This window comes from Vicugna pacos, chromosome 10, assembly GCF_048564905.1.
Source record: "Vicugna pacos chromosome 10, VicPac4, whole genome shotgun sequence".
Classification (NCBI taxonomy): Eukaryota; Metazoa; Chordata; class Mammalia; order Artiodactyla; family Camelidae; genus Vicugna; species Vicugna pacos.
Genome location: NC_132996.1, coordinates 2,284,669 through 2,311,661, shown reverse-complemented (window position 1 = coordinate 2,311,661; position 26,993 = coordinate 2,284,669). Strand labels below are relative to the sequence as shown.

General features: G+C 44.3%; 1 protein-coding gene across 1 annotated transcript; it reads left to right on the top strand.

The window, feature by feature from the left end:
* Positions 1-3,032: 3,032 nt before the first annotated feature.
* On the top strand, positions 3,033-8,399 carry LOC140698894 (trafficking protein particle complex subunit 9-like). Its single transcript, XM_072970750.1, has 2 exons — positions 3,033-3,151; positions 7,884-8,399. Exon 2 carries the CDS (start codon positions 7,894-7,896, stop codon positions 8,167-8,169), a length of 276 nt encoding a protein of 91 aa, XP_072826851.1. The 5' UTR covers positions 3,033-3,151; positions 7,884-7,893; the 3' UTR covers positions 8,170-8,399.
* The last annotated feature ends 18,594 nt before the right edge of the window (positions 8,400-26,993 follow it).

Genomic DNA, 26,993 nt, shown 5'->3' with positions numbered 1-26,993 from the left:
TTGTCTCCTCTTTTATGGACCTTACTTTCTCTTTGGGGAGACTAAATGTCATAGTTGGGTAGCTTGGTGGAGGGAGGTGTTTGTCTGTTACAATTAGCCAGGAGAGGAGATTAAAAAAGCAGTGAAGGGTGGGTGAACTTTTTAGCTGAGGACGGTCTTGTTCTGCTGGCTTTTAATTGCAGACTCAATGAGCTGTCAATGTAGGGAATATAAATTACGGAGGATGGACTTAGCTCAGGCCTCTTTGGAATGGACAAATGAACCTGGAGAAAGACAGTCAAATCTGTGCAGACATTAAAGTTCACTTGAACGTGCTCCATCCCTGAGCCAAAGATAGGACAAATATGCAGGACTTCTTGAGGAGAGAGGAGTGGTTTTTAAGGTTCTCCAAGAATAAATCCCAGGGAAACGGGAAGGCCAGTTGTCAAACTGTGACTTTCCCCTTTGGACGGTATATCCACCAAGGTTATTGGCCTTTTATAGGTTTTCATTTCTCTTTATTACATGTCAGGTGATGGGGACGTGGGCACAGGTGTTTGACACCTTGTTGAGTCGGCTTTGAGTACCTGCCTAGCACGGGCACAGTTGCGGCTGTGTCATACATCTTGCAGCCCATCCCTTTCCCCGGCTCCGTGATCATGGCAGAGTGGTTCCTTGTTGACATGTCCGTCTCCTCTGTGACATCATAACCCATGAAAAGACCGGAACGTATTAACTTGGATTTGTTAAAGTCAAAGGAACAGATCAAATATGGAGTCAGATTTGTTCTTTCCTATTTCAGTAGTGCCATGGAGTAGGCAGTTTGGGCAGCTTTCTGTAGGATCCTGGTGGCTTTCCCTCTCAGCCTCTGGGCGCCTCTATTGAAAACCCTTCATAGCTGTCTGGCCTGCTGGAAACACACTCTGCCTATTATGCCCTGAATATGTTTTCAGTTTATAAATCATATCTACTCCTTGGAAAACAACTCAAAAATACTCAGTTGGTTTTCCACCAGCCATGGGCAGGGGTGAGGGGTACCTTCTTATTATTTAATAAAATAATAATAATAATAAATAGTAATAGTAATAGTAATAGTAATAGTAGTAGTAGTAGTAGTAGTAATAATAATAATAATAATAATAATAATAATAATAATAATAATAATTATAAAAGAAGTCTTAAAACAGCACTTGGCACATTGGAGAGAGTCAATCAATGCTTCGTGGCTTAAATCAAAAGTGATGACTCAGTGATTCCATGGCTGCTGTATTTGCTGAGCTAGTTATTCCTTTGCTCCATTACACATATTTTTTTTAACTGAAAAAGAAATACAAGCAAATGGTTTAAAAAATTCAAACAGAGCACAAATATACACAAGTGAAAGAAGTTTTTCCTCATTCCCTGTTCTGTCTGCCCTCCCTGGTAATGCCACTGTTTACTATCCTTTGGGTGATTTTCCATATATGCTATGCACATTCCCAACTATGTATGTAAATTCCATTAAGATTTTAGTTATTTTTAACTTAAAGGGATTTAAATCCTCAAGTGGCTTCTACCCGGGTAATAGAACAGAACAAGTGTGACTCCATATTAGATCTGATCCTTTGAATTTAAGTTTATGCTCTGTCTACTAGGCTTCATCTTGCTTGTAAAACAATGTTGCTTAGAGCCTGAAATATACAGGAGAGCCTTTTCTGGAGGCTCTGACCTTTAAGGATATTTAACACTTTTCATTCATAAAAAGATACAAATTGTAGAATAGAAAATAACGTTTGCTTTGTTGGTCGTTTACAAAGATTTGACCCAGGCAGATAGCTGCAAGGACAAAGGATTCTAACAAGAAGGAATTCCTACACCAAGAAGATTGCAACAACCAAGCATGTAGGAAAGGAGCCTGAATTGTGATTTGGGGAGATGGTTTTTCAAGACATTATTTTGCCATTTAGGTCTACAGAAACTTGCTATTCCATGACCGAACAGCTGGTCTCCCAACTTATTGGCCTGTCCTGCACTGAGAATGAATTTGGACTCGGTAACACTCCTATCTACCTAGCAAGCTGGGCACTGGAACTGAGAGTTACGGAAATAACAGGCCAGCCAAGAAACAAGCACCAATCGGAGTGTTGGAGTACTCAGATTTATTATGCCGGCGGGCTTAGAGGGGCTTCTGCTCCGAAGTTCTGAGCAGTTCCAAGACGTGCACATGAGGTTTTAAAGGGTTAATTACAAATAAGGGGGTATTAGCCAATAAGGCTCAAACAACAAAAAGCAAGGAATCAGTACACTGGAGCTTATCAACTTGTACTAGATCACGTTACTGACACATGTTGAGCTTGGATTTACGAGTTAGCTTGTTAGCCAGGTAAACTGACACTAAACTTAAGATTTAGCCTGGCAAAACTTAGAGCAGTAAACCGACACTTATCACACTTAGATCTGTGACTTACCTTGTTAGCCTAGCTGGGCTTTTCCTTCACATGAGGACACCTCTCCTACACCCAGGGACCTACTGTTAGCCCTTGATGGTTCTACAAGTGTGCGGTGTGGTTTACCCAGGAGTGATGGGGACTATGCACCAACACTCAGGCAGTCTGCTCTGTCTGGGGCGCTGATCTTGTACCACCCCGCTCCCCTCCAGCCCGACAGCTGGGACAGTGGGACTAAGGCAGAAATCGTGCCTGCTTGTTTCCCAGCGTGTAAAAGGGGAATATGTACTCTTCCCAAGTTAATTCTGAGCGACAAAACCTGCGGGTGCTTGGTTCCCAGAGCAACAGAAAACCAAGCTCCGCGTGGGGGCATCGGGTGGAGGGCTGGACCAGCGAGGTAAAACTTAAGCTGCGGGTCTTGAAGGGTTACAGAAGGGTACAGAGGAAGTATTGCTGCCTCCTTTGGGGTGCCCCCAGAGGTAAAGCTTTTTCTCTTCGCTAAGACCCTCCCCTATCCAGATCCCTCTCTTCTCTCCGCTCTTTCTGTCCATCTGTCTCCCTCCACTTTTCCCCTCCTCTCCTCCCCCTCCCATCTTCTTCCTCGCTGCCCCACCTTCTCTAGCAGAACACAGAGAGGATCGCTGGCCTTCCTGCGCATGCGCAGTGGGTGCCAGCTGGACCGCGGTTTGGAAGCTCCAGCTCCGAGCCGGGGATCGGCCCCAAAGTCTCCTCAGCTCTGTAGCCCGGTAAGCCTTTGACTCCTGCCTGGGGCCGGGGCCTCTGGCTGTGGAAGTGTAAGGTGGGGAGCCCCCGGGAAAGTGGTCAGGCGGCTGCTGGAAGGCGGTCCGCGTGTCACAGCCCTCAGGGAGCCAGTCAGCCTGTGTCCAGCTGAATTGCTCGGGACAGACCCCTCTGCCCAGGCCACCTGCCCCGGCGCCCCAGGCACACCTGTCCAGGGCGAGGTGTGCATCTGCCGCCTCTCACCCAGCCGGGTTCCCCTCAGTCCGAGGCTGGTGTGCACTTCCCCTCTCCCGCCCGAGAGTCCTCTCCTCCCCGGCTTCCTCTCCTGGGCCTTCGGCCCGTCCCCGCCCCTGGGCGGGCTGTGTCCCGGGCGGGCAGGGTCTGCGGACATGGACGGGGCAGCTGGGGCTCGGGCTGGCCTCCGAGCGGGGCTGCAGACAGGGTTTCCACCGCCTCTGCTTTCCCTGCCCCGTGACCCCCGGGCTGCCTTCCTCTCCCTTTCCCGCTCCCTGAGGACCAACTCAGTGGCGTGGGGGCTGCTCTCTGGGCTGACAGCCACCGGCTGTGATGCCCAGCTTCTCCTGGTGGAGTCGGGAAAAGGGAGCGTAAGTGCTGAGCGAGCTTCTGTCTCCTCCCTCAGTGTTTCTACCCCAGGTAAGTACCTTGAACACTTTCAGGTGTTATGATGGCGGTGCTTGTTGATGTCACGTGTTTTTATAGTGAGAGGGATTACAGTGGTGAAAGCAGGGCTTGGTTCTGTTAAAAATGAGCTGAAGGCATAAGGCTGTGACATCCTCCATCCTTCCCTCTCCCAGGGTGAAACGTGTGACCATCGATCTTAAAAAGATAATTACAGTCCCTAACTAGCCCAGCCCAGCTAGTGTGTGTTAACAGGAACAGCACCACCAGAGGCCTTGGAGACCCAGGGACATTGCAGTCCTAAAAAGCTCCTGGCACAGTTTGGTTGGTTTTGACTTTTTGTTTTTCTTAAATTGTGTGGCACACTAGTAGTAAAGAGGGAAAAATAATTGTCAAGAAATATTTTTTCATATACCAGCTTTATTGTGATTTTGTTCACACACCATGAAGTCCATTCATTTAAATGGTACAATTCAGCAGCTTTTAGCATATTCACATTTGTGCAACCATTATCATTCCAGAACGTTTTCATCACTTCAGAAAGAATAGTGGAAATTAATGACCCAACCACCCCTCCCCAGTGGTGTTTCTAAAGAAGTTTCTTGGCTATTCCTGACAAAAATTAACTTGTTACATTCCATGAAAAATCTGGTAGGAATTCTAATCAGAATTGAAATGAATCTGTCTATCAAAACAGGAAGAATTAAGGTCTTTATGGCATAAACTTCTTCTACCCATGAATATATCTGGGAACCTATATTTTCATCTCTCCAGAGCCTGGCCCATGGGAAGTCCTCATTATTTGTTGGGCTTGTCAATGATGAGATTCTATACATCGTTAGTTGCAACTGTAGCCTTTCACAGAAGAGAAAATTAACCTCAGTGAAGCCAAGTGACTCTCTGATTGTCATAAAGAGTGACAGACAGTGCTGGAGTGATCCAGTGGACTTGGTGCTTGCAACCAGAATTCTCCACCACCTACAGCTAAGGGGATTAGAGTGTTCTTTTATTTTTTCTTAATGACGTTGCTTTTATTTTTACTTATTTTTTAAAATTATTTTTTATTGAAGTGTAGTCAATTTACAATGTTTCAGATGTACAGCAGAGATTCAGTTATAAACATATGCATATGTATATATATTTGTTTTAGATTGTTTTTAGTAGAACTCATTACAAGAAATTGAATATAGTTCCCTGTGCTATATAGTAGATGCTTGTCATTTATTTTATATTTATTAATGTGTATCTGTTAATCCCCCCTTTCCTGCCTGCTTACCACAGTTTGCTTTCTATGTCCATGAGTCCATTTCTAGGAGCAACATTTTTCCTAGTATTATATGCTCCTTGGCTGCTATCAGTTTCAGTAATTCCATCTTATCTGTGGGCGCTATTCTTCTGGTGGCGTTTATGTGGTTTCACACGTGGTAAAAAAAGATCTGTATTTGGGAGAACTCCAGGCCTCGTGTAGTCTCTGGTACAGAGCGCCCACCGAGCTGATGCTTGAACTGGGGAACAAACATAGTAAACTTTGGAATTTCCACTATGGTTGAGGCTTCCAGGTTTCCATAACCTGTTTAGCCCACCTTAATGTTGGCTGCACCCATACTGGGTAATTTGGTGGAACTTCATGGTATGGTGGTGTAGAGACGGGGCCTTGTATGCTTCTTCCCTTTCCGTTTTCTAACACTCATTCTCCTGGGCCTCCCAGGTACTCCCCCAGAAGGGCCCAGGGCTGGCTTGGTGCTGCTCTGAGGCAATATTTATTAATAAGGCCCTTTTTTCATCTGTTCTGAGCCTCCGTTTCTTCCTCTGCACAATAAGGGCTTGGACTAGATAAGTGCTTTTCAGTTTGTTTTAAAGCCATGTTTCCTTTGAGAAACAGAAAATGCAAATCTCTCCTCCCATCGCAACCCTTTAGATTTTGACACATCCTCCAAAGAGTGACATAGCTCTTTGTGGAAAACTGAAGTGATTGTGATTCTAGGTGGCACAGAAAAGACTCTTCAGAGATTTATTGCAGGGAGAGGGCAGGAAAGGGGCAGTATGTCACACTTTCTAGTGTGAGCACTGGAGCAGGGGCATGGATTTAAGTACAGAGTCTGACGTGGCCTCTCTCTAATCTTGTACAATGTGACAAATTTCTCTACCTCAGTTTCTTGATGTGTCAAGTTGGGGTGATAATATTTTAGGGCTTTCATGAAACATTATACACAGAATTCATTTCTGTCTCTGTAGAAACAAGACCTGCTAGGGATTCAGGGATTTGTTTAAAAAAGAAAAACCTTGTCCATAGCAGTCTGTCGGTGTGTATTTTGAATTTCCTGGAGGGTGAGGGCTGAGTCTGAATTCCATCGTGGGGCAGGTGTCCCATAGTTCTCTGCGCCCCAGATTGCCCCCTCCTCCCCAGTCCTCTTCCTCAGTCCAGGATGAATTTCCCTAGTAAATTTACACAGAAGTCTTGTGGAAATGGCTTTTCATTTTATTGTTTCACCTAGAAGGGCTGCCTTAATGATCTGTGTTGTCAGATATTGAAGGACTGCCATCATGATGTCTGGTCAGGTTAAGGCTATGCAATTGGGAGTTTCTATTTAATAAAAAAATTACAAATAGAAAATTAGAACAAGGGTGGTGACAGGGGCTCTTGGAAGTGGGCACCATTAGCTTTCTTAGCTTCAGGTGCGGTTGCCTCCTGCCACGACAACCCATCTTCTTGCTCTGAAGTTTGAGGGACCAGTGGGTTCAGTGGGAATGTTAACTGAGACTATCTCATGGGCTGGGCATTGTCCTATTTGTACTGTGTGTTCCTTATTTGAGACAGTGAGCTCACTTAACCTCAATAAGCTCATTAAAAAATTAGACTTTTTTTTGAGATATAATGTAGATTCCCATGTAGTTAGTTGTAAGAGACAGTATGGAGACGGCCTATGGACTCTTTGCCCAGTTTTCCTTAATGGTTCCATCTTGCAATGTTGGGGTACAATTCATACTGACTCACTAACAATTTTAAGTTTGTGTTATTGCCCTCATTTCTATTCACGATTAAACTGGGGCTTAGAGAATCACAGAGGCCTGCCCATGTCACCCACATGGTTAGTGTAGAGACGGGTGGAATGTGGGCTTGGGATTTCCAGGCAGTACCAATATGATGGTCTGTGGCAGGGAGCAGCATTCACTTTGCTTGTTTAGTCATTCATTCAACAGACATTTATTGAGTAACCTCTGTGGGTCAGATGCTTTCATAGGGTTATCTGATTCTTCAACAGTATGGTGAAACAGGTAATGTTTTCTTTTTTTAATCTGAGAAAATTAGCTCTGAGACGTTATAAACCCCCAAAGGAAATATAGCTCATAAAGGAGCAATAGTAAATTTGTACATTCCACCCTTTTTATGCAGGTGTTACCCTAGGCATTTTACATTTGCAAACATCCGTAATCCAGATATATTCTTGTAAGGCAAGGATTTTGTTTTTAATTGAATTATAGTCAAGTGTACAAGGTTGTGTCAATTGCAAGATTTTTTTAAATTTTGAATTAAAAATATTTTTTGAGGAAGGTAATTAAGTTTATTTATTTGTTTCATTATTTAAAATAAGGTACTGGGGTTTGACCCCAGGATCTTGTACATGATAAGCTCGTGCTCTACCACTGAACTGTACAGTCCTCCCCAAGGCAAGTTTCCTCATCCATTATTCTGCAGCTTAGGAGTTCAAATAAATTGGATAGAAATCCAGATCTTTTGATCCTACTGTGGTCCTTTTCTTTATATTCTGCTGAAGGGGGTTGGGGAAAGCAGTTCCTTTGTTCATTTCTTTATTCAGCATTTTTGTGCAGTGACTTCGCTTCAGGACCTTGCTAGGTGCTTGGAAACAGAAATGAAGAAATGACCCTTCTCTGCAGGGGCAGGAAGCCTAGACCAAAAGCTGGGTAATGTGATCCGAGCTACAGTAGCCATGTGCAGACTCTGAGGACAAACTGTACCCCCGGATTTGCTTTGGCTTCCCTTGCCTTCTGGCTGGTACACACCAGATCACTGCATCCCAAATGCGCCCGCAGCCCACAGCACAGTATGTACCTCGATCTCCTCTCCCCTCTCCGCAGGGCCTGCAACATGAGCATCCCTGACTACGTGCAGTGTGCTGAGGACTATGAGACTCTTTCCGTTGTGGTCCAACCCGTGGGGATCATCTCAGAGGAGAATTTCTTTTGCATCTATAAGCGAACCTCCTCGGTGAGCCAGATTAGCCCGTGCGGCTTCCAGTGGGCACTCTGTATCCACTACAGGCACCAATATGCGCCCGAGAGTGGGTGGAGCAGCTTCAAGAGCCACCGCAAGTTCGTGGGCCCTGTCACCATTACCGACTTCCTCTCTGCCAAGGCCTTCTAGAAGCTCCATGTGCAGAGGAGCTGTATGGCACCGCGCTTAATGACTCTCAGCTCTTTGTCTTTGTGCTGCATGGGGTGGTAGCCGAGCCGCCGGGCAGCGACGTGTCCTTTAATCTACGAGGACTGCAGGGTGGTGGAGAAGAGGATTGAGGACTTCACTGAGTCATTCTTCATCTTGCCCATGTCCAAGTGGCTGGATGCAGCCCCCAACAATTCTGGGGACAAGATCGCCCTCCGTTGCATCCCGTTTGAGAAGGAGGACATCATGTGACTGGACACAGACAGCAGGTAAGTTTCCCTGGAGGCCAGTCCACCCTGGCTGTGTTCCGGGTTTCTTCCCTACATCCAGAAAGGGATCAGCAAGGAAGAGGACTGTGTTGTAGCTAAGGTGGAGGGAGGTGAAACCCGCCGGTTTACAGACATTTAAAAGTGAATCTGCCTCTGTTTCAGAGAGATCCTTTTAGGGTTAATGTGGACACTTCCTCCCGCTTTTCAGCCAGAACCATGGTGGGACCCCTTGAGTCACTGTCCAATAGAGTAGCCACAGCCACTGATGCTAGGAGCACTGGGGAGGAGGCTGGTCTGTGTTGAGATGTGCTGTAGGTCAAATACATATTAGACGCTGAGGTTTGTCTAGTAAAAGAATATAAACTATCTTGTTACTTCCTATATTGATTACATGTCAAAATGATAGTATTTTACATGCAGTAGATTAAGTAAGATCTGTTCTTAAAATTAGTTTCTAGTATTTGTTTTTGTTTGTTAGTTTGTTTCTTTGTTTACCGTTTTAAATGTGGCAACTGGGAAACTTTCTTTACATGGCTCTCATTTCATTTCTGTTGGGCAGCCTGTCCTGAGACAGTCTCATCCCTTTGTTTATAGATGAGATGCTGAATCCCGAGAGGCAGAACGAGGCGCTGGTTGAGCTGGGGCTGGAGCCGGTGTCTCCTGCCTTCCAGGCCCAGCACCTATTCGGCTCAGGCCCTCTCTTCCTGCCCGACAGCCAGCATGCCATGTTAGGACATCAGAAACACCGCCAAGGACTTCCGAATGAACTCCTTATGCAGGGAAAAGCGTATCACGGAGTATGGGAAAGAGCAGATAAATGTTCATTCTCACCTTGTCCCTGTGATTAAGTCAAGGGCCCCACTTTGCCTCGAAAGTGCAGACGAGCTCTTCTGAGCTGCCTACCCCCCCAACTTCTTCTCTGTTTCCCCGTGTATCTATCGTGCTGTCCCTCGTGCAGAGGATGGTGAGATGCCTTTGCCGAGAGGTGGTCCCTGTTTGCTGGGGAGAGTGAGGGAATCTGTGTCGTCCTGGCCTGTGGACTTGGGCCATGAGTCTGGAGAGCGCTCATGGTGGTCCCACAGGTGTCGGTCGGAGGACCTGGCACGTGCTGCCGGGCCCGCTGTGGGGAGGTGCTCTGTGATTCTTGAACTTTACTAATCTCAGATTCTATTTTCTGGTTGTTGGTAAGTTGGAGGAGAAGATGCCAGAGAATTGATAAAAAGAATGTCCAGAGCAGCCCTGTGAGTTATAGGAACAGGGGACCCAAGTCCCACCTGTGTGAGGTGCCTAGCGGGCTCTGGATGAAATTTGTGTTCCTCCTGAACATACCTCTATGGCTTAAGGAAGGGGCAAGTAATGTCGTGGCCATGAACTGTACTTGTCCCACGGGGCCCTGTGATCTACATGCCCGCACTCCCCTTCTGCTCCTTGGAGATGAAGTGTCAGGTTTAGGAGCCTGGACACTGTTGTGGGCATAGCTGCCAGCACTGTGCTCCACCGAGGCTGGCTCCATTCACCTCACATGTCACCACCTGCTGAGCCCCCAGGCGTCAGTCAAGGTAGGTGCATCGGTGCAACGTAAGCAGGGACCACCTTCTCACCCTGCACAGACTGGTGGGTGAGCAGTGGAAGCCTGGAGCCCTGCCCCACCCCCAGGCCAGTGCCTCTTTTGTCATAGGAGGCACTGGTGACATTTTTCTCACCAATTGCTTGGCTCTGAGTCTGCAGAGCCACCAGAGAATGCCAGCTTGTTTTTGCCTTTTGAAGTTTTCCCTTGGGATTTGACGGAGTAGCTGGATGTGTGCTTAGCCCATAGTGGAAGACACTGTCACCATTGTTTACCCAGAACCTCGTGTACCAGCCATGGCTCTCGGCATGAAAATACAGCAGCGCATTAAACCTCCCTCCTGGTGGGTCTGTCCATTCTGGTACCATAAGGGCTCAGCCAGCATCTGAACGTCAGTGAGATATCGCGGCCAGTGAGCTAGGGTCAAGCACGTTCTCTTCCAGTCACTTTTACTCCATTGTTGCTTTTACTATTCCACAGTCATTAATGTTTTAAACAATGCTTTGGTGCAGGAGCAGAGCCTAATTCTCTCCTGCTACTCTTGTTGGAAGTGAGTAAAATTGTCCAGCCTGAAATGCGACCACAGTTTATAGCTCAAAAGCTTCCTAGACGCATGTAGGTGGAGTTTTGGTTAGGGGCGCTGACCACATTGGGGCACCCTGGCAGCGTCGCTCCCCTCAGGCCCCTGTCTTCCCTGGATCAGGAGGTGAGGGTGGTTCTCACCGTTCCCACGTCCCTGGCCTCACACACTCACGTAAATTCTTGTACGTGCTGTCAAAATCATTTTTGTTCTTGTGTTTTTCTAATTTTCTCTTGTTCCTCTTTTCCTTTTTCTTTATTCCTTTTTCTCTTGTACTGCCACGTTAGCATCTTGTTGCATCTGAAAATGTGGGCTGTGCACACCCTGAATTTGAAATAGCCAGATCGCCCTCCGTACTGTCTCCATCGCTTTAAAAACCAAAAACTTAACAGCTGCCTTGTTCCCTGTATTATCCTAGTCATCTTTTTTATTTCTAATTTTTTGGAATATTTGCTTTGTTACTACATCACCCACTGGTGTTTGATACCTGTTAAAATCCGTGCTTTGAGGAACCTGTTTGGTCCTCCTTATATTTGGTGACAAATATGCCTTTATTAAATTTGTTTGATTGTTTTGAAGAAGTAAGATGCGAATTGATTTGGGCTGCTGCTGAGGGATTATTTTCATGGAATATTTAACCTTGTAAAGTCAAATTCTGCAGGATCTTTCTCGATTCCTGCTTTTACACAAACGTGCTCGGCACGCCGTTCTTGGCTGTCACTGTGTGACATGCGTGACGGCGCTTCCTGACCGGCAGTCACTGGTGAGAAAGTGGCCTGCTCTGGGGTGAGCTGCTGCAGGGGACGCTGTTGGAGGAAACATTCACCGTTTTGTGTTGTTTTGTTTTGTTTTGTTTTTGCATTCAAATTCCCAGTGCCATTTACTTTGCTTTGCCTTCATAAAGGGGCAGAAGTGGGTCTTAAATCCATGCCACTCTTTTGTTCCCTTTACGAGGCTGGTTTTTCTGAATATCAGGATAACATGGCCTTCTCCTCAGTAACTGGCTCACCTGGATCTCGTGGACACAGGGACCGCTAAAGGGGACCGTAACTTCCTGTCTGCTTCAGCTATAGTGGACATTCAGAACCGGGTCTGTGGTTTGCCTCAGCAGCCGTGCAGGCCTCCCTGCCGCGGCCTTTACTTGTAACCCATGGTGGCAGAAAATAGCTGACTCCGTGTCTGTTGCAGCTGACGTCCACCACTGTCGGCCTTGTCGTAGGTTTGCGGTAGTGAGTCTCCGACACCTCAGTCAGCCGTGAAGGAAGATGCTTTGGCCGACCTAGGACCTTGGATTCTCACCCCCACCCTGGTTCATCTCACTCGGTGGAAGGGTTTGGCTACCACCATCATGTTGACCATGAGGCCATGTTTGTCCTTTCATGCTCTGGTCCAAATGTGGACACTACATTTTTCACTGAATTTGTCTCGATTGAGACAGGCCAGAATATCTGAATGAGTCCATCACATTCTGGGTGGGGAACAGAACTGAAATAAGTGTCGCAAGTAGGAGTCTAGGCTGTCCGGCTTGGCAAATGCAGGCTGGGATTTGTGATGGCCGAGCTGTACCCTGGAAGAAGGCCTTTCCCGTGGCTCCCGAGAGCCCAGATGTCGGAGTGAGAGCAGCCTTGCCTGGGATCCTCCATCCTCATCTGCTCACTGGCAAGTGTGTCTGCTAATTAGGAGCTCCCCCAGACCTCGGGCCCTTCAAAGTTCAGACCACGGGAGTAATTTGAGTCCCTTCTCCTGGGCCTCCATTGTGAGAATCCAGTGCCTTCTGAGGTGACCCGTGCCAGAAGATGCCTCCCCCTCCAGGGAGCACCCTACAGAGTACTGTGACTCAGTGCACCATGCTGTGAGCTTGTGGGGTTACAGCCATGGTGCCTGCAGAACCAGACTTGAGATGGGCTTAGCGACAGAAATAATAGGACTGATTCCGGGGCAGGGATTGTTGGAGGGAACAGTGGAAATTGAATGTGACCTCAAACACATAGGTGGGTGCTGGGGCTGTTACTAAAATGGGGAGCCTGGGAGGTACCTGCCAGGAATCGAATTCCAGAGTAAATAGTGGACATGAGGCATTTTTAAGATGCCATTTGTCATCCAAGTTAGGACTTCAAAGAGGCACTCGGGTATGTGACCCTGGGGCTCACCTGAAGGAGCCGGACTATAGATACACGTTGGGAGTCGTCATTCTTAGCTGGTGTTCACAGCCTTGCATGTGAATTAGATCATCTCGAGAGGTGCAGACATTGGCTGGGGGGGCAGGGCTGTGCCTGGTTTGGAGGAAAGCCCAGACCATGCAGCTTTGGTGTGTCAGTCAGCGGCGTTTGGGATTTTTCGAATAATGCCATTTATCCTTAAGGGGCCGGGCGGTGTGCAGGGCCAGCCAGGAAGAAATCTGAAGGGAGGGTCGTAGCCACGTGTGTGTCTTGGGAAGATGCAGAGTCTGCAGGGTGCCGGAGGGTAGAATTTTTTGAAGCTTGAGTTGGAGTGGGAAGTGGGGAGAAGGTAGTCACACTCACCTGTGAGGGAGGGAGGGAGGGAGGCCTGGGGAGTCCCCAACCTACCGGACTCACTTTCCCATGAACAGAAGGCAATCATACAGAGTATCTGAGGTGAGAAAGGATGGGCGCTGGGAGGGGAGCCAACCTGGAGAATGGTGTTTGGACAGTTCTGGAATAGTCTCCCTGCAAAATAGAGTTAAAAATACCCAGACTCTTAAGAACATTGATAGTGACTTGGGAGGAGGCAGTTGTTTCTCTGGCCTTCTAAGGGTAAGGCATGTATCCGGGGATACACAGATGATATGGGCAGTCTGTTCCTGAGGCTTGATCCTTACTGGGGGAACAGTGCATGTTTAAAGGGGGAGAAGGGCAGCGGAGGGAAACTAGCCAGGCCCAATCTCAGGTACTAGTCGGCCGACCTACTTGCATGTTGCATTCACACCCATGCCTCCCAGGTTGGCGGTGGCAGCCCCCTTTTGCAGATTGGGAAGCCTTCTCAGAGGGGTTAAGGAATTGGTTCCTTTAGCGGCTAGTAAATGCTGTAGCAGGATTCAAGCAGGGCCTTGTCAGACTTCAAGAGCATGTTCTCTCTACTGTTTCCAGTACTTCCCTGTTATACCTGGAATGGTGAAGTGGGTCAGTTTTGGAGACTTTCAGAAAAAGTATGATTTAAGTGCCTCAGGACTGTTTCACAAAACTCAGCGTTCTTTGATGGTTCTGAAGCACCGCAGTGCTTTTCGCCCCACAGTTGTTAAATCTTACTCCTTTGTTGATTACATGATTACAAATGACGTGCAGGTGCAAAACCACACTTAGCAGCTTCTGAAGGGAAACTCTCCAGTTCTCCCTTGATCGGCTATCTTCCGCGGGATGTAACTGTGCTGCAGCGTAGGCCTGAGCTTTACTTATGGAGTGAGGGTTTGATATCCAAAGTTAGCATAAAACGGTCAGATGAAGAAAATCGACGTTGACAAATTATTTTTGGGTTTCATTAGTCAAGGTATACTATCAGTCAATGGCCCATATAACAAATGAAATTGAGTACACAACATTGCATTTCTTACTTTCTATTTAGAGTTCTCTTACAGAATAAGGTTGTCTGCTTTGTAACATCAGCTCCACCACCACGGCACCTATCAGTGTGTAGGTGTGATTGCATGTATACCGTGAATATAATATGGGCTTCCTCAGCCTCAGACACTCCAGTGCATAATCACGGGCTGTAGCCATCTCTTAGTCACGCAAATACTTCTAAAATTATAGGATGCCAGAAATGAAAGAAGAGAGAGAGAGAGTTTGCCTTTATCAAAATTCCTTTCAGTTCTAACTGCAAACTGTTTTTGAGCAGCTCTGGTTTCCTTTGGATATGAATATATACATTTTTTTGCATGTAATCTGGGCTTTGGACTAGAACACCAAGCTCTTGCTGTCCACAAGCCACAAAAATAGTAGCCAAATTGCACACGTGTGAAATGGTTTATACTTTTTTCTGAGAAAGTATCCTTGAATTTGGGACTTGGACTGTGATTTTTGATTTTTGCTTCCCCCACCCCTCTTTTAATTTCTCACTCTTTCCCACGTGGCCCCCAAGATTTCGTGGTCTCAAAGGAGTGGGCAAACAACCAGTTGGTCACCATGTACTGCTGCTATAGATGGAGCCCAGCGAAGACCTAAAGGACATTATCTGAGAGGACTTCCTTGAAGAAATGGGCCCTACATTCAGTTGTGAGGACAGAGTAAGTGTCAGCCAGGAGAAAGAGTCAAGAATGTGGCTCAGGTGGCAGGTGCAGCCCGGGCAGAGGCCTGGAGGCTTTTTGTGTGGGGACCCGTGGAGAGTGCCCTGTGTGATCCAGGGTGGAGGGTGCCCCTGCTGGGGAGGACACTGGAGAGTGTATGGAGTGGAGGGCTTTGGAAGAGGTTGGGTTTTACTAGAACTGACACAGTAGGCAGTGAAGAGCGTCATCAGTAAGTGACCGTCAGGAAAGGTACTTCTGGTTTTGCTTCTGATATTCTACAGACAGAAGGGTCGGGACGAGAGAGAGCAGGTATGTCTGTCCCTTTGAGACCCATCCCATCATTCATTTATTCATAACACGTGCACTTCTGAGTGTCAAGGGGAGAAAAGTTACAGCCACATTATTAAGCAAAATGTATTTGGTTCTTGTGAACTTACATTGTCAGAAGTTGAATTACCCTAGAATATTCTAGGAACAGAGGAAAAAATTTGGGAGGTTGGAGGGAGGGAAGGCTTCCTTGGGAAACAGTCAAAATGAGCCTGGAGGCAAGTGGCAAGTAGGAGCAGGTCAGGGGGCCACTTTGGTCACTGGGGACCTGGGTACTGAGGTGAGGCTGGGCATGCAGTGTCTGGGGTGGGGCTAGAATTCCACCAGGGAGCCTCTGAAGGGTTTGAACTGGGAGTGATGTAATCAAATTTGTGATTTGGGAAGGCTGCCGTGGCTCTGTGTGTGTGTGTGTGTGTGTGTGTGTGTGTGTAGCGGGGAAGAGGGGAAGGATGCCGCCAACTGGGGGGTCATTAGAAGACCTTTCACAGGCTGGGAGAGGGGCGTCGGGATTGCTTGAGGACGGCAGGGGCAGTGTGGAAGCCGAATTTCCTTATGGGGAGGGCTTGTTAGCGGGGTCGCTCTAGCGGCACCTTGTGGCTGGAAGAAAACAGATGGAGGCCGCCAGCTGGACTTTCCTTTTCTCTCCTTCCCTGCCTTGTGTGATGATCCTAGCTCAGCTAACTTTGGAACAGAAGAGCTAAGTTCCAGGGTAGCCCAGGGGTTAGTTGAGCTCGTTCAAGTGAGATCTGATAGGATTTAAGCTTGTGTTGAGATCTGCATGTTCACTTAGCAAGAAACATCCCGGCATTTCGATTTCCATAGGGATTTTTATTCTTCATTAAGATTGCTTTATTGGTGAGAGGAAATTTAATACAGCTGTTGTCTTTCTCAAAATAAATCATATCTTTTAAGACCTTTAATATTCAAAAGAATAGGAATGTATAAAAATGTTAAAGTAAGTCTTTGGTGTAGTTTCTTTGCTTTCTGAGTTAAAGTGGATTTAGGGTCTTTGCATTACTTAATAGCACATCCTTGTCAGTATTTAAAGAGCTGTTAGGGAGCGCCCCAGGCCCCACCTCTCAAAACATCATTAAAGTTTGCTCTGAAATAGTGAGGTCATAAAGGTCTTTTTTGCAGAAATCAAAAAGTTGGTTTATAATAAGCAGCATAGCTACTTTTATAAAATAATAATAGGTTCAAAATTAAGAAAGTGGAGGATAATTAATTTTTTTAAACCTGAAACATAAAGTTTCTTGTGCTAATGTTGCAACTGGAAATTTTGAAAAGAAAAATCCTACTGTAATATCTATGTGGAATACATATATGACTTTCACGTTTGAAAGGTAACTGTGCAGTGGTTTTTGAAGTCAGGAGCATTCCAGCTCAGTTACTGGCAGTGGTGGTTGCTGGTTTTCAATGGAAGAGCCTAAATTAGCCTTCTTAGCTTTTTTTTTTTTGTAGTGAGAGGGTTAAGTAGTGCTTTGCCAGCATGATTTTGGGGGAATTTGAGGGCAGATGTGTACCAGCAGTGAGATATTTCCATGCATTTTATTTTTTGAACATCACCAGGGCACATGTGGGTTTGTGCCTGCAGGCTGGGATGCTGCAGGGCTCCCTGATCCATCACCGTTATGTCTTGGTGCTGCTACAGTCAGTGAATGATTTTCTGTGGCTTGGAGGTAAGGTGGTCTGATGTAGATGATCAGATGTGCAGTTAAAGTGCTATTACTTGAAATAAGAGTAACCTAGAAACATGGCTCTAACAATACAGGATGAGGGAGGAGAAGTGGCTGAGCTGCTTGCAGTGGGGAGTCTTCTCAGGTGACTCCCTAACCGTGATTCCTGCCAATATCCGCCCCAGCCCTGCACGGCAGTCTTTATATGGAAGAAAAGATTGTCAGTGAGCAATCTAAGTAAAATCTTGACTCTTTTCTTTCCTGTTGATGAGTATGTAAGTTGTTATCATGGCTTAAGTACATTTCCTCATTTGTGAAATTTGAGTAATATCGTTTACCTTGTCTGACTGTGAGAGTTAGATGCCTTGTATACAAAGAACCGAAGAGGTGCTTAATAAAAATGTACTGTCACAATGACAGATATTTTAGAATGATCAACTCTGAATACTAAAGAGTGTCGCTTATTTCTGATGCATATTCAATATGTATATATATGATATATTTGAATATGGTATAAAGTAGCAAGGATTTATTACTTTTTAGGGCAGTATGAAATTTTAATGAAATCTGTATAATTCTAGTGAGACAGGGACTAGGTAAATTGCCTTAAGCAGACGACCTTGAAGATTAATTACACAGAATATGTATTGTTACAACTCAGAATTCATGTTGCCGTGTAACCATCCACTCATACATTTAAATTCATGGGATTCTGACCAGATCCATTAAGATAAGTAAAATCCACATTGATCATTTTCAGGGAATAAACTTCTCTCTTTGTGATTAAAGAAAATTTTGATTTCTTCTGCACTCTTAACAGGTTTAAAACATCAAAACATTGATTTGACATGTCACTTTTTTAATAGAGAGAATAAAGCTCATGTTGTTTTATTATGTAAATAAATGTTTTTGTATTTCAACAAGGTTGTACGATTTCCTGGCTCTTTGAGAAGTATTTTGCAATATACTTAGATAACCTACTGTTGGAAAAATACAAACGTGACTTTTATGAATATAGTGCCTAGTACAGTGCTTTTGCTACAGTGCAAGACATGAGGCCTAGGAGTGCTTTGCTGCCGATTGCCAGGAGGACAGATCCCATGTCTCAGTTTCCACTCCTGTAAAATGAAGTGGCTGGACCGGATTCTTTCCTCTTCTAAGATGAGTTGCCATGAGCCTATGTCTTCTGTTTATATTCAGGAGTACTATCAATATCAGATTAAATACTGAATACCCCTCCCTTCCCCCGAAGTAAAGTGCAGTATGTGCTACATAAGCATTTCGTTATCTGATTTCCGTTTCTGATCCTACAGGCAATTTTTGTGCTGCATCTTTCCCGGCAACCTGGAAGGTCTTTTTACCCATAGGTGGCGCTGTTGCACCTTCTTACAGTCTTAACTTTCCTGTTTGTAAAGGAAGGCTTAAACAACGTTATTTTAATTTCTTTGCTTAATGCTTCAGAATAGCCCAATGTCCATTATGTCTGTCTACCTGGAAAAATTATTCTGCTTATATTTTAGTTTTATTCTATCATCTCGTTGTGAACATTTCAGACTTGCTGTGCAAACAGTGACAAAATCGGACTTTTCTTCCAGTGTTAGAAACCAGTGAGCCGGGATTTTATAAAACAGCTAGAAGCGGCTTCTGGAGCACCTTAAAGCTGAAAAGCGTATTGAGTTCCCTGAGTATTGACTCCGCCGCTGTGTGTTAATTGGTGGTAGGAGATTTGGTACATATACGAAGGGGTGTAGTGATTTGACTTGGGTTTGCGTGCACGCGCTGCCCCTGAGCCACGTGAACCTGAGTCAGTTCGTTTTGAGTTTTTCCCTCATCTGTGACATGGGGACATTCGTATCTGCTTCGTAGTATTATGAGAATTAGAAATTATGTAAAATGTTTACCACAGTGGGTATGTCAAGAGGGCTCAAAAACTTTAGCTGCTGTTTTGTGTGAAGCCATCATTTGAGAGTCTTTGGCAATTACTAAGAAACAGGAAAATAAGAAAAGATGGTTTTATGATGAGAGATACTTGAGGAGGTTCCATAGTTCCTAAACCCATAATTAAGCATCAGCAGAGTAAGAACTGTTACACAGTCGCCCTGAACCAACGTTAAGCCACAGAATTATTTGTTACTTCATATATGTTGGGGCTTAAGGGGATGCAATACTTATACACATGTTGTTTCCAGCAGCCAACTGAGAGATGACACAAAAGAGTAGACAGGCGATAAATGTCTTCTTTGTTACTGATGAAGCCACGTTCTCCATGAACTTCAGGGCTGTGGAAAAATGCGTGTCATGATATTGTGTCCCAGAAGTGGAGACTCACACTGTCCCATGTAGCTCTGGGCCACAGCGAGCCTTCCCTTGAGGGGACCTGCCCCTTCATGCACAGGGCTGACCTGCCATGGAGCTGAGCATCCCAGGTGCTTCCCAATGGTGATCAACACTGGAGTGAAAGGAAGGGTTTCAAACGCCCTGCTTGTCTCCCCGGACTCACATCTCACTCTGTTAGTGTGAGGAGGGCTAATTGTGGGCCAGGGGCCAGGGTTGTGAAGGGAGAAGCACTCTCCATGGCCCAGAGGAGTGATTAGGAGGCATCCCCTCCCTCGGTTTAACCAGGTGGTGGGATGGAAGAGAAGTGTGCTACCCAAGAGTTTATAAAAGGAGAAATAAGGATTTTTTTTAAGGACTTAGACTAGCCAGTAAACACATAAGATGATTAGAAAAGAGACTTGTAAATCACTTTCATATTAAGTTGACATTTGTTGAACACCCAAAATGTGCTACATTCTTTTCTGAGAATTTTACAGAAATGAATCCTTCAATCTTCTCAACAAGCAAGTAAGGAAGGTTTGATTGTTATCCCAGTTTTACAGTGTGGAAATTGAGGCACACAGAGGGTAAGTAAGTTGGCAAAATCACAGAACTAGTAAGTGGCAGAGCTGGTATTTAAACCCTGGTTGTCTTGTTTTGAGACTCCCAGAGATGGGCTTTGGGTGTTTATTGTTATCGGCATCCCTGAATCTTTATACCACTGTGCATCAGTTAGCCCAGAAAGGACAGGGAAAGGAGAGATACACAGGTGCTCATAGTCGTGTCTCAGCGACTGTCCACGGATAGTGCACCGTGATTGGCATTCCTTGTCTTCTGGGCAGTAGATCTGTTCGTATAACAGAAATTTTGTCCATTGAGTTAATCTAGAAACCCTTCCTGCTCTGTTTCTATCCATGCTTGCCATGTGACTGCCTGCCCGTGATTGGGCCATGGAGGAGAAAATGTACTCATGGTTGAACTCTAATATTTCAGTCTGGTTCATAGATTCACGTCTTCTGTTACATTAATAAGTTAAGTTTCTGGTTTTCTTGCATCAGTGTGTCATAAGTTTGGTTAATGTGAAACCACTCCATCGGAGCCCAGGGGTGCTGACGGTATAATTTCTGAGCACGTTGTGGCACATTTAGACGTGCAGACCTGGCTGGAGGATTTCTGCCTTCCTCACTGATTTCCCCCAACAGCAGGGCCCGCTCCCACCCCCGGATGTGAGGTTGGGAGCTCTCTGAGTAGGCCAGTCAGAGGCCGAGTCCACCAATCAGAAAATGATGAAGTACCTGGAAGTGGGTTTAATAGAAGTAAGGGGCTTCCAGGTAGTCAGATGGGCTGTCCGGATCCATTTGGTGAAAAACTGTCCAGTGTCTGTGGTTGAGCTGCTACTTTGCTGTTGAAAAGTCTGGATTAGATGAAGGGATTTTAAAAAGCAGAAAGGAGTGATTTCAGGTGGTACGTCCACACAGGTGAGAAGTGATGGATGACCGCCTGTGTGAGGCATAGACAGAGTCTTACAAACTTCATAAAACAGCTTTAAAAGCTTTGCCATCTGAGTGCACTTCGTATGGGGTCCAGTTCATCACTGGTCGTGCTGTGAGGGCAAGTAACAGATGATGGCAGAAAGGACACGGAGGCATCAAAAAGGTCTCAGTCATTTTCCCTTTTTAAAGGATGCGGCACAGTGTAATATATTTGAGCTGGTTTTTCACTGAACAATTTTTAGTGTTTTCTGGGAGCCGTCAGTGCCCCAAGGTTCCATGCAGCTGGGTGTCCCCTCAGTGCAGCTCTGTCAGCGCTTGCCCTGGGCTGACGCGGTGTCACGGGGAGCAGGGCGGTCAGCGTCCCCGGCTCCTCCGAGCTCCGTCTCCTCATCCGCAGAGCCGGGTTCCTCATCCGTGTCTACTTAGTAGGGTTGCTGAGAATCACACGTGATGGTTGTCAGGTGTGATTTGTGATTGTGTCTGTGATTGGCATATAGTCAATATTTGATAGAAACACTTGTTTTTTATTGTAATTGTGGGTCCTAGATTGCAGTGATTTTAATCTGCATTTTTTTATACCTTTACTTTTATTTTTAAATATGCACTTATTTTTATTTATTTTTTTGGAGGTACTGGGGACTGAAGCCAGGACATTGTGCATGCTAAGCAGGTGGTCTTCAACTGAGCAACATCCGCCCTCCTTCTCTGCACTTAAAAATAAATATTGCAATAAACAAAATAGCTCTTAAACACCATCATGGGACCTAGTCTCTGTATAGGCAATTGAACACGTATGCTATTTCAATAAGAATAAATTTTGTTGGGACATACAATTCTGAATCTGTTAATGTGCTTAAGAACGATCATAGCTAGTGATAAACACGAGACTTGGATCCAGTAATTCTTATGGTCTGTTTTGCCATCATGGGAAATTATATTCTACAGAGAAGGCTAATTGGGTCTCTTTGATATTTGGATGGTTTAGCAGATGATCTAGGCTTTCAAAAGATGACAGTTTTGTATTTTAAACTAACTACAAAGTTATCTTGTAAAAGTTTTAGGTCCTAAGCTTGTGAAGTGCCCAGTAATCCAGGGGGAATATGTCTGTGTCTGTGTGAACGTTTGTGTGTGTGATTTCAGGAAGGTAGAAAGAAGTTCCATATAGACTTCTGATATATTTCTCCTCTACTTTAAGATGTAGGCATATATTTACACAAATAAATTGATATTCTTTTGTCATTTGGCATATTGGTGGGAATAAGTCATTCTCATACTTGTTTCAGAAGGGTTGGGGAGCGTGAGCTTAGAAAATGGGAGGAGAAAGGCAGGGAGGCACTTCACACTTTATGCAGGATATGAGAAACAGTAGCTTTTCTTTTCTCTTTTCTTCTAAAGCAAACTGACACTGAATTGTAACATACTATAACATAGACTTGCTTTTCTGATTAGAGACAAGTGCCTCAGATTTTTCAAGGCAACATGAATGATGAAATGTATTTTAGCATTTAACTTTAAATGTAGTTTTTTTTTTCAAGTAAAAGGCTATAGCCTGTTCTTTCTTCCAGCAGTGCATGAAGTTCTCATTTATCCAGGTACATGATCTATGTGCTTAGTTTCTTTGGGTTTTTTTGTTTTTTTAAGTGCTTGTTTCATTGTGGTGTGAATGAATGTTTAAAATTTCTGGATTTTGATCTTTAGAACATGCTGATTTATCAGAACTGTTAAAAACCTGATTGTTCTTTGGTCCTTGTTTGGTGGGGCACCCTATTGATTACTGTTGTCTGTTAAAGAGAGAAATTCTTCCTCTAGCCTGCAGATCATTAAGTGAATGGTTTGCAGTGTGCCCTTAAATTTCATTGAATGCATTGAACATGATTGTCCAGTGAATTTTGAATTGACTCATAGTAATGACTTTGCTTTGTTTCTGTGGCTTTTGCTCCTCTCCACAAGAGTCTGAATTCTCTGTTGCATTTTGTATATGTGTTCTTCACAGGGGAGGAAATTTTGCATTTTTTAGAGAGGTGGGTTTTCCTAACCCCTCTGAATGCCTTCTGTCATTGATACAACAAAAATCTTTTGTTGCAGTGCTTAATTATTTCATAAACTAGTTTTTGGCTTAATCAGAAACAATGACAGAGTGATAATAAAAAATAGGAAAACCTTCATTCCTTTGAAAAATAGAAATGAGGTGGTCAGGCTCCCGCATGCTTTGTGCCTAACACCCATACACTCATGTCATTGTGTGTCATGATTCAGAGATGCAGTTGCTTCAGGTTTATAGATTTTTGTTTTAACATTTGTGTTGAAGTCTTTCTCCAGGCTGATGTATCCTGTTGGGTTTCTTGAAAGTGTAGAAGGGAAACAAATGCTTTTTTTCTGTTTTCCGGAGGCCTGAGTTGCTGATGATAAAGAGTTGAGGGTTGGCTGAGGAACAAAGTGATACTCCCTCTACTCCCAGCTGAAATTGATGAACAATGATATCAATGAAGTGTATCGGTATTTGACCAATAGAAGTTAACGAGACCAAACAGGCTAGTTATGCCTAAAGGAAAGTACTGAATTCACCTGCAGAATTAGGTGCATTACCAAGAAGAAGCAGCTTAGAGGAATCAGAAATATCAGTCTTATGATGAGATATAAAGTGAATATAATACCTTTTTCTTATGAAACTTTTCTACTTTAAGTTGTGTAGAGCTAAAATTAAGTTTCAAGCACCAGGAGTTAAGAGTGCATGTGGTTCTGTAGGATCGTTATTCAGGGATGTGACTAGACCCTGCTAGAGTGGCTGAAGTTGGCAGGAAAAGGCCCAGAGCCAGGATTTGTCACCCTAGGTTGTCCTCCATAATGGTTCCATGTGGGAGCCCATGATTATGTTAACAAATTTTAACAGACCCCAGCCGCCTGTCAAATTTAAGAAGAAAAATATATGCTTAGTATCTGCTTTGCAGGCAAGTGCCTGTGCATTCTCACTCCTGTCCCCTTTCCTTAAAAAGCAGAGACAATGCTTTGCTTTCGTAATTGAGGTTTTATATAGCACTCTGCTCATTGAAAAGCAATGACCCTGACCCTCAGCTATAAACGCTGGGTTAGTGTGCAGTTAGATAGTCTATTTTCCCCAAAACAAGGACCCAGCTGGTCTGGTGGTCTGCTTTGTAATTCACATATCTAAAAACTGTATCTTATTCCCCTCACCCCATGACTTCCCTAAAGATACACTAAGCCTTTTTACTCATTGTGGATTCAACAATCTCTGTCTCATCCCTTCTTTCCCCAAGTTCCTGCTTACTATCACAGAGCTGTTAATGAATTTTTCCTTTGATTATACACAATAAAAATGGGAGCAATTGAGAGGCTCGTAGAGTTGGCTCCCTAATACCTCTCGCTTTCTCGAATTTTCTCACAGAGTCTTGAGTAATCATTCCCTGTAGGTAAGTCTCCTGCCCGCCGGAACCCACAGTTCCATGTGAGAAGGATGCAGACTTTATCTCTCCTACCCTAGGGAGTGAGAGTAGAGGATTAAGATCTGCTCCTCCGTGGTCCTTTCCTGCCCCAGGGCCACTCCAGTTCACCTGCAGCTTTCTGGCCTCTGCTCTCAGGGCCTCTGTCCCAGGACTGACCACAATCTTTTCTTCCCTTGTCAACATATCCTGGGCTTTTTAGAAGTTGATCTCTTCTCTACAATACAACCCTGGCAGATGTGATGGTGGTCAGCGTGCTGGTGGGCAGTCCCTTGGGGACTCCCAGGAGCCATGCTGATTCTCCTGAGTCTCGCATTCGGGGTTACAGAACTGTCGAGCACCGGAGGAAGTCCATTCACGTGAGGCCAGCACAGCATTGCATCACTGTCATTTTTTTTTTTTAATTTTCAGTGGAGTAATTATTTGTAGAAAACTTTTCCAGATATCTGGCCGCCTGCTTTCCTCACCACCAACTCATTGTTGGCTCTGGTGCTTGTTTTTAAAACCAGGTTTCTTCTCTGTCATTTGTAGCAGCTGGGATTGCCGAATCCTTGATCTGCATTTGAAGCAGAAAGCTTCTTCGTGATGTCAAGCTGATTTTCCTATTTCTGAATATTTCGTGTACACTCAGCAACTGTTTCAAATGAAATGCTCTTGTCCAATTTCAGTTAACCCCCATTTGCTGATCTCCTGCTTTCATGCTGAGGGCAGTTTCTTCTTCCTCTAATAAAAGTTAGCAATTTGCATTTACTATTTGAAGGTACTGGCCCGAGGTGCTTTTGTCCTTAACAGTTTTAATACAATTCACCAGTGGTTTTTACTCTATGCCCACAATTGTGCATCCCAGTCAATCTTAGAACATTTTCATCTCCCAACAGGAAGACCAAGCATGCACAAGCAGTCATTCCCAACTTCCCCATCTTCCCCCAGCCCCAGGCAGCCACTCTTCTCTCTTTGTGGATTTACCTGTGCTGGACATTTCATGTAAAATGAGTCATTTCATGTAAATGGAACCGTCTATTGTGACTGACTTCTTTCACACTGAGTAACGTTTTCAATGTTTGTCCACGTTGTGGCCTGGGTCAGTACTCTATGCTTTGCTATTGCTGAATTATATTCTACTGAATACATGGGCCCCACTGTTTACCCATTCATCAGGTGATAGTCATTTGTGTTGTTTCTGCTTTTTGGCTGTGATGAGTAATGGCACCGTGAATATTTCTTTAGAAGTTTTTATGTGGACATTTGTTTTTACTTCTCTTACGTGTGTGACCAGAGAGCAGAAATGCTGGGTCTTTCATAAACCAAATGTTCAAATCTCTGAGGACGTGCCAGGCCATTTTCCAAAGTGGCCACGCTGTGTTACGTCCTCACCAGAAAGGGCTGCGCGCTCCGCTTCCTCTGTGTCCTCATTAGTGCTTTTTACAGTTTTTTTGATTATAACCCATTGTAGTGAGTGTGAAGCGGTTTCTCCTAGTGGTTTTGACTTGATCTCCATTACAGCTAATGATATTGAACATCGTTTCATTGTGCTTATTGGCCATTTGTATATTTTCCTAGAAAAATACCTTTTCGGATCATTTATCCTTCTTTTAATTGAGTTGCCTTTTTATTGTTGAGTTGTAGGTTTGTTTTTCTTTTAATTTGGAGATACAAATTCTTAATCAGATAAATGATTTGAAAAAATTTTCTCCTGTGTGTTGTTTTTTCACTTTCTGGATGGTGCCCTTTGAAGCAAAGTTCTAAATTTTGATGAACTCCAAATTATCTCTGTTTTCTTTGTTCCTTGTGTTTTTGGGGTATTACTTAAAATCTGAGGTATTTTATTTAAACTTGTATATATAAAATAACTTAATTCGTAGGACCGTTCTAGGAGACGGGTGCTGTTGTTGTCCCCAGTCTATGGATAGGAGACTGAGATGCGGAGAATTTCACTGACATATCAGTGTCACAGCTACCCAGTGCTGTGGGAGTTCAGACCCTCATATTTGTCCCCAGCATCTGTGCCCTTCACCACCATGCTCCACTACTGCCTGGAATCGTTAATGAAAACGTCTTTCTTTTTTGATTCCTTGTTAGTTTGTTTTCTCATTGGGGACCTCATCTCCTCATTTTCCTTTCAGATATCAGTGTAGATTTATTTTAGGTCTCATGTAGGCAGAAGCATTGCTGTCAGTTAACTTCTTTATTACTCACTCTCCAGTGATGATTGTTGCTAGTTGACCTAATCAAGTCATGCTTAAGTCTTTCCTGCTCATGAAACTAAAAACAGTCATGACTTACAGAATGCTCAAAGAAGAAAGTACTTGATTGATTTTATTTTGCTACCCAATCAAACCAATCAAATATAAACCCCTGTGTTGGCACATAATATAAGCCCTCCAGAATAGGGTCACTGTCTTCCTTGTGTTTCATTTGTTTGGTCACAGTGTCTGGATCATGCCTTGCTGTCTAGCAGTTTTGTGAGGATACGGTGCTCATGAATCATTGTAGGACAGAATTTTGACAACAGACTCTGTTGTTCATTTCACAAGGGAAAAGATAATATAGAAATACTGCTCAGATCTATTTTAAAATTAAGCTTGGAATTTTGAGGAGAATTCAAATACCATACAAAGATATTTTTCACTGATTTTAGATATATCTTAGACACATTATGGTTACATAGCAGAGTAACTTATCAAGTAGATATGACAAAATGAGTGTTATATTGATTATTTGTTTTAGTTGAAATATTCTACCTGGGATAAATTAATCAGTGCCCATTATTGAACAAATATGATTGTATTCCTATGCAACATGGGAGCAGACTTCATATGTTTATATGTAATATACATGGCTGTGTGTTTTAATCTGTCTGTCAGTGTTTATATAGTTTTT

What these genes read in the sequence shown, in the direction of transcription:
- LOC140698894 (XM_072970750.1), top strand. Translation starts at nt 7,894, where the DNA reads ATGAGCATCCCTGACTACGTGCAGTGTGCTGAGGACTATGAGACTCTT.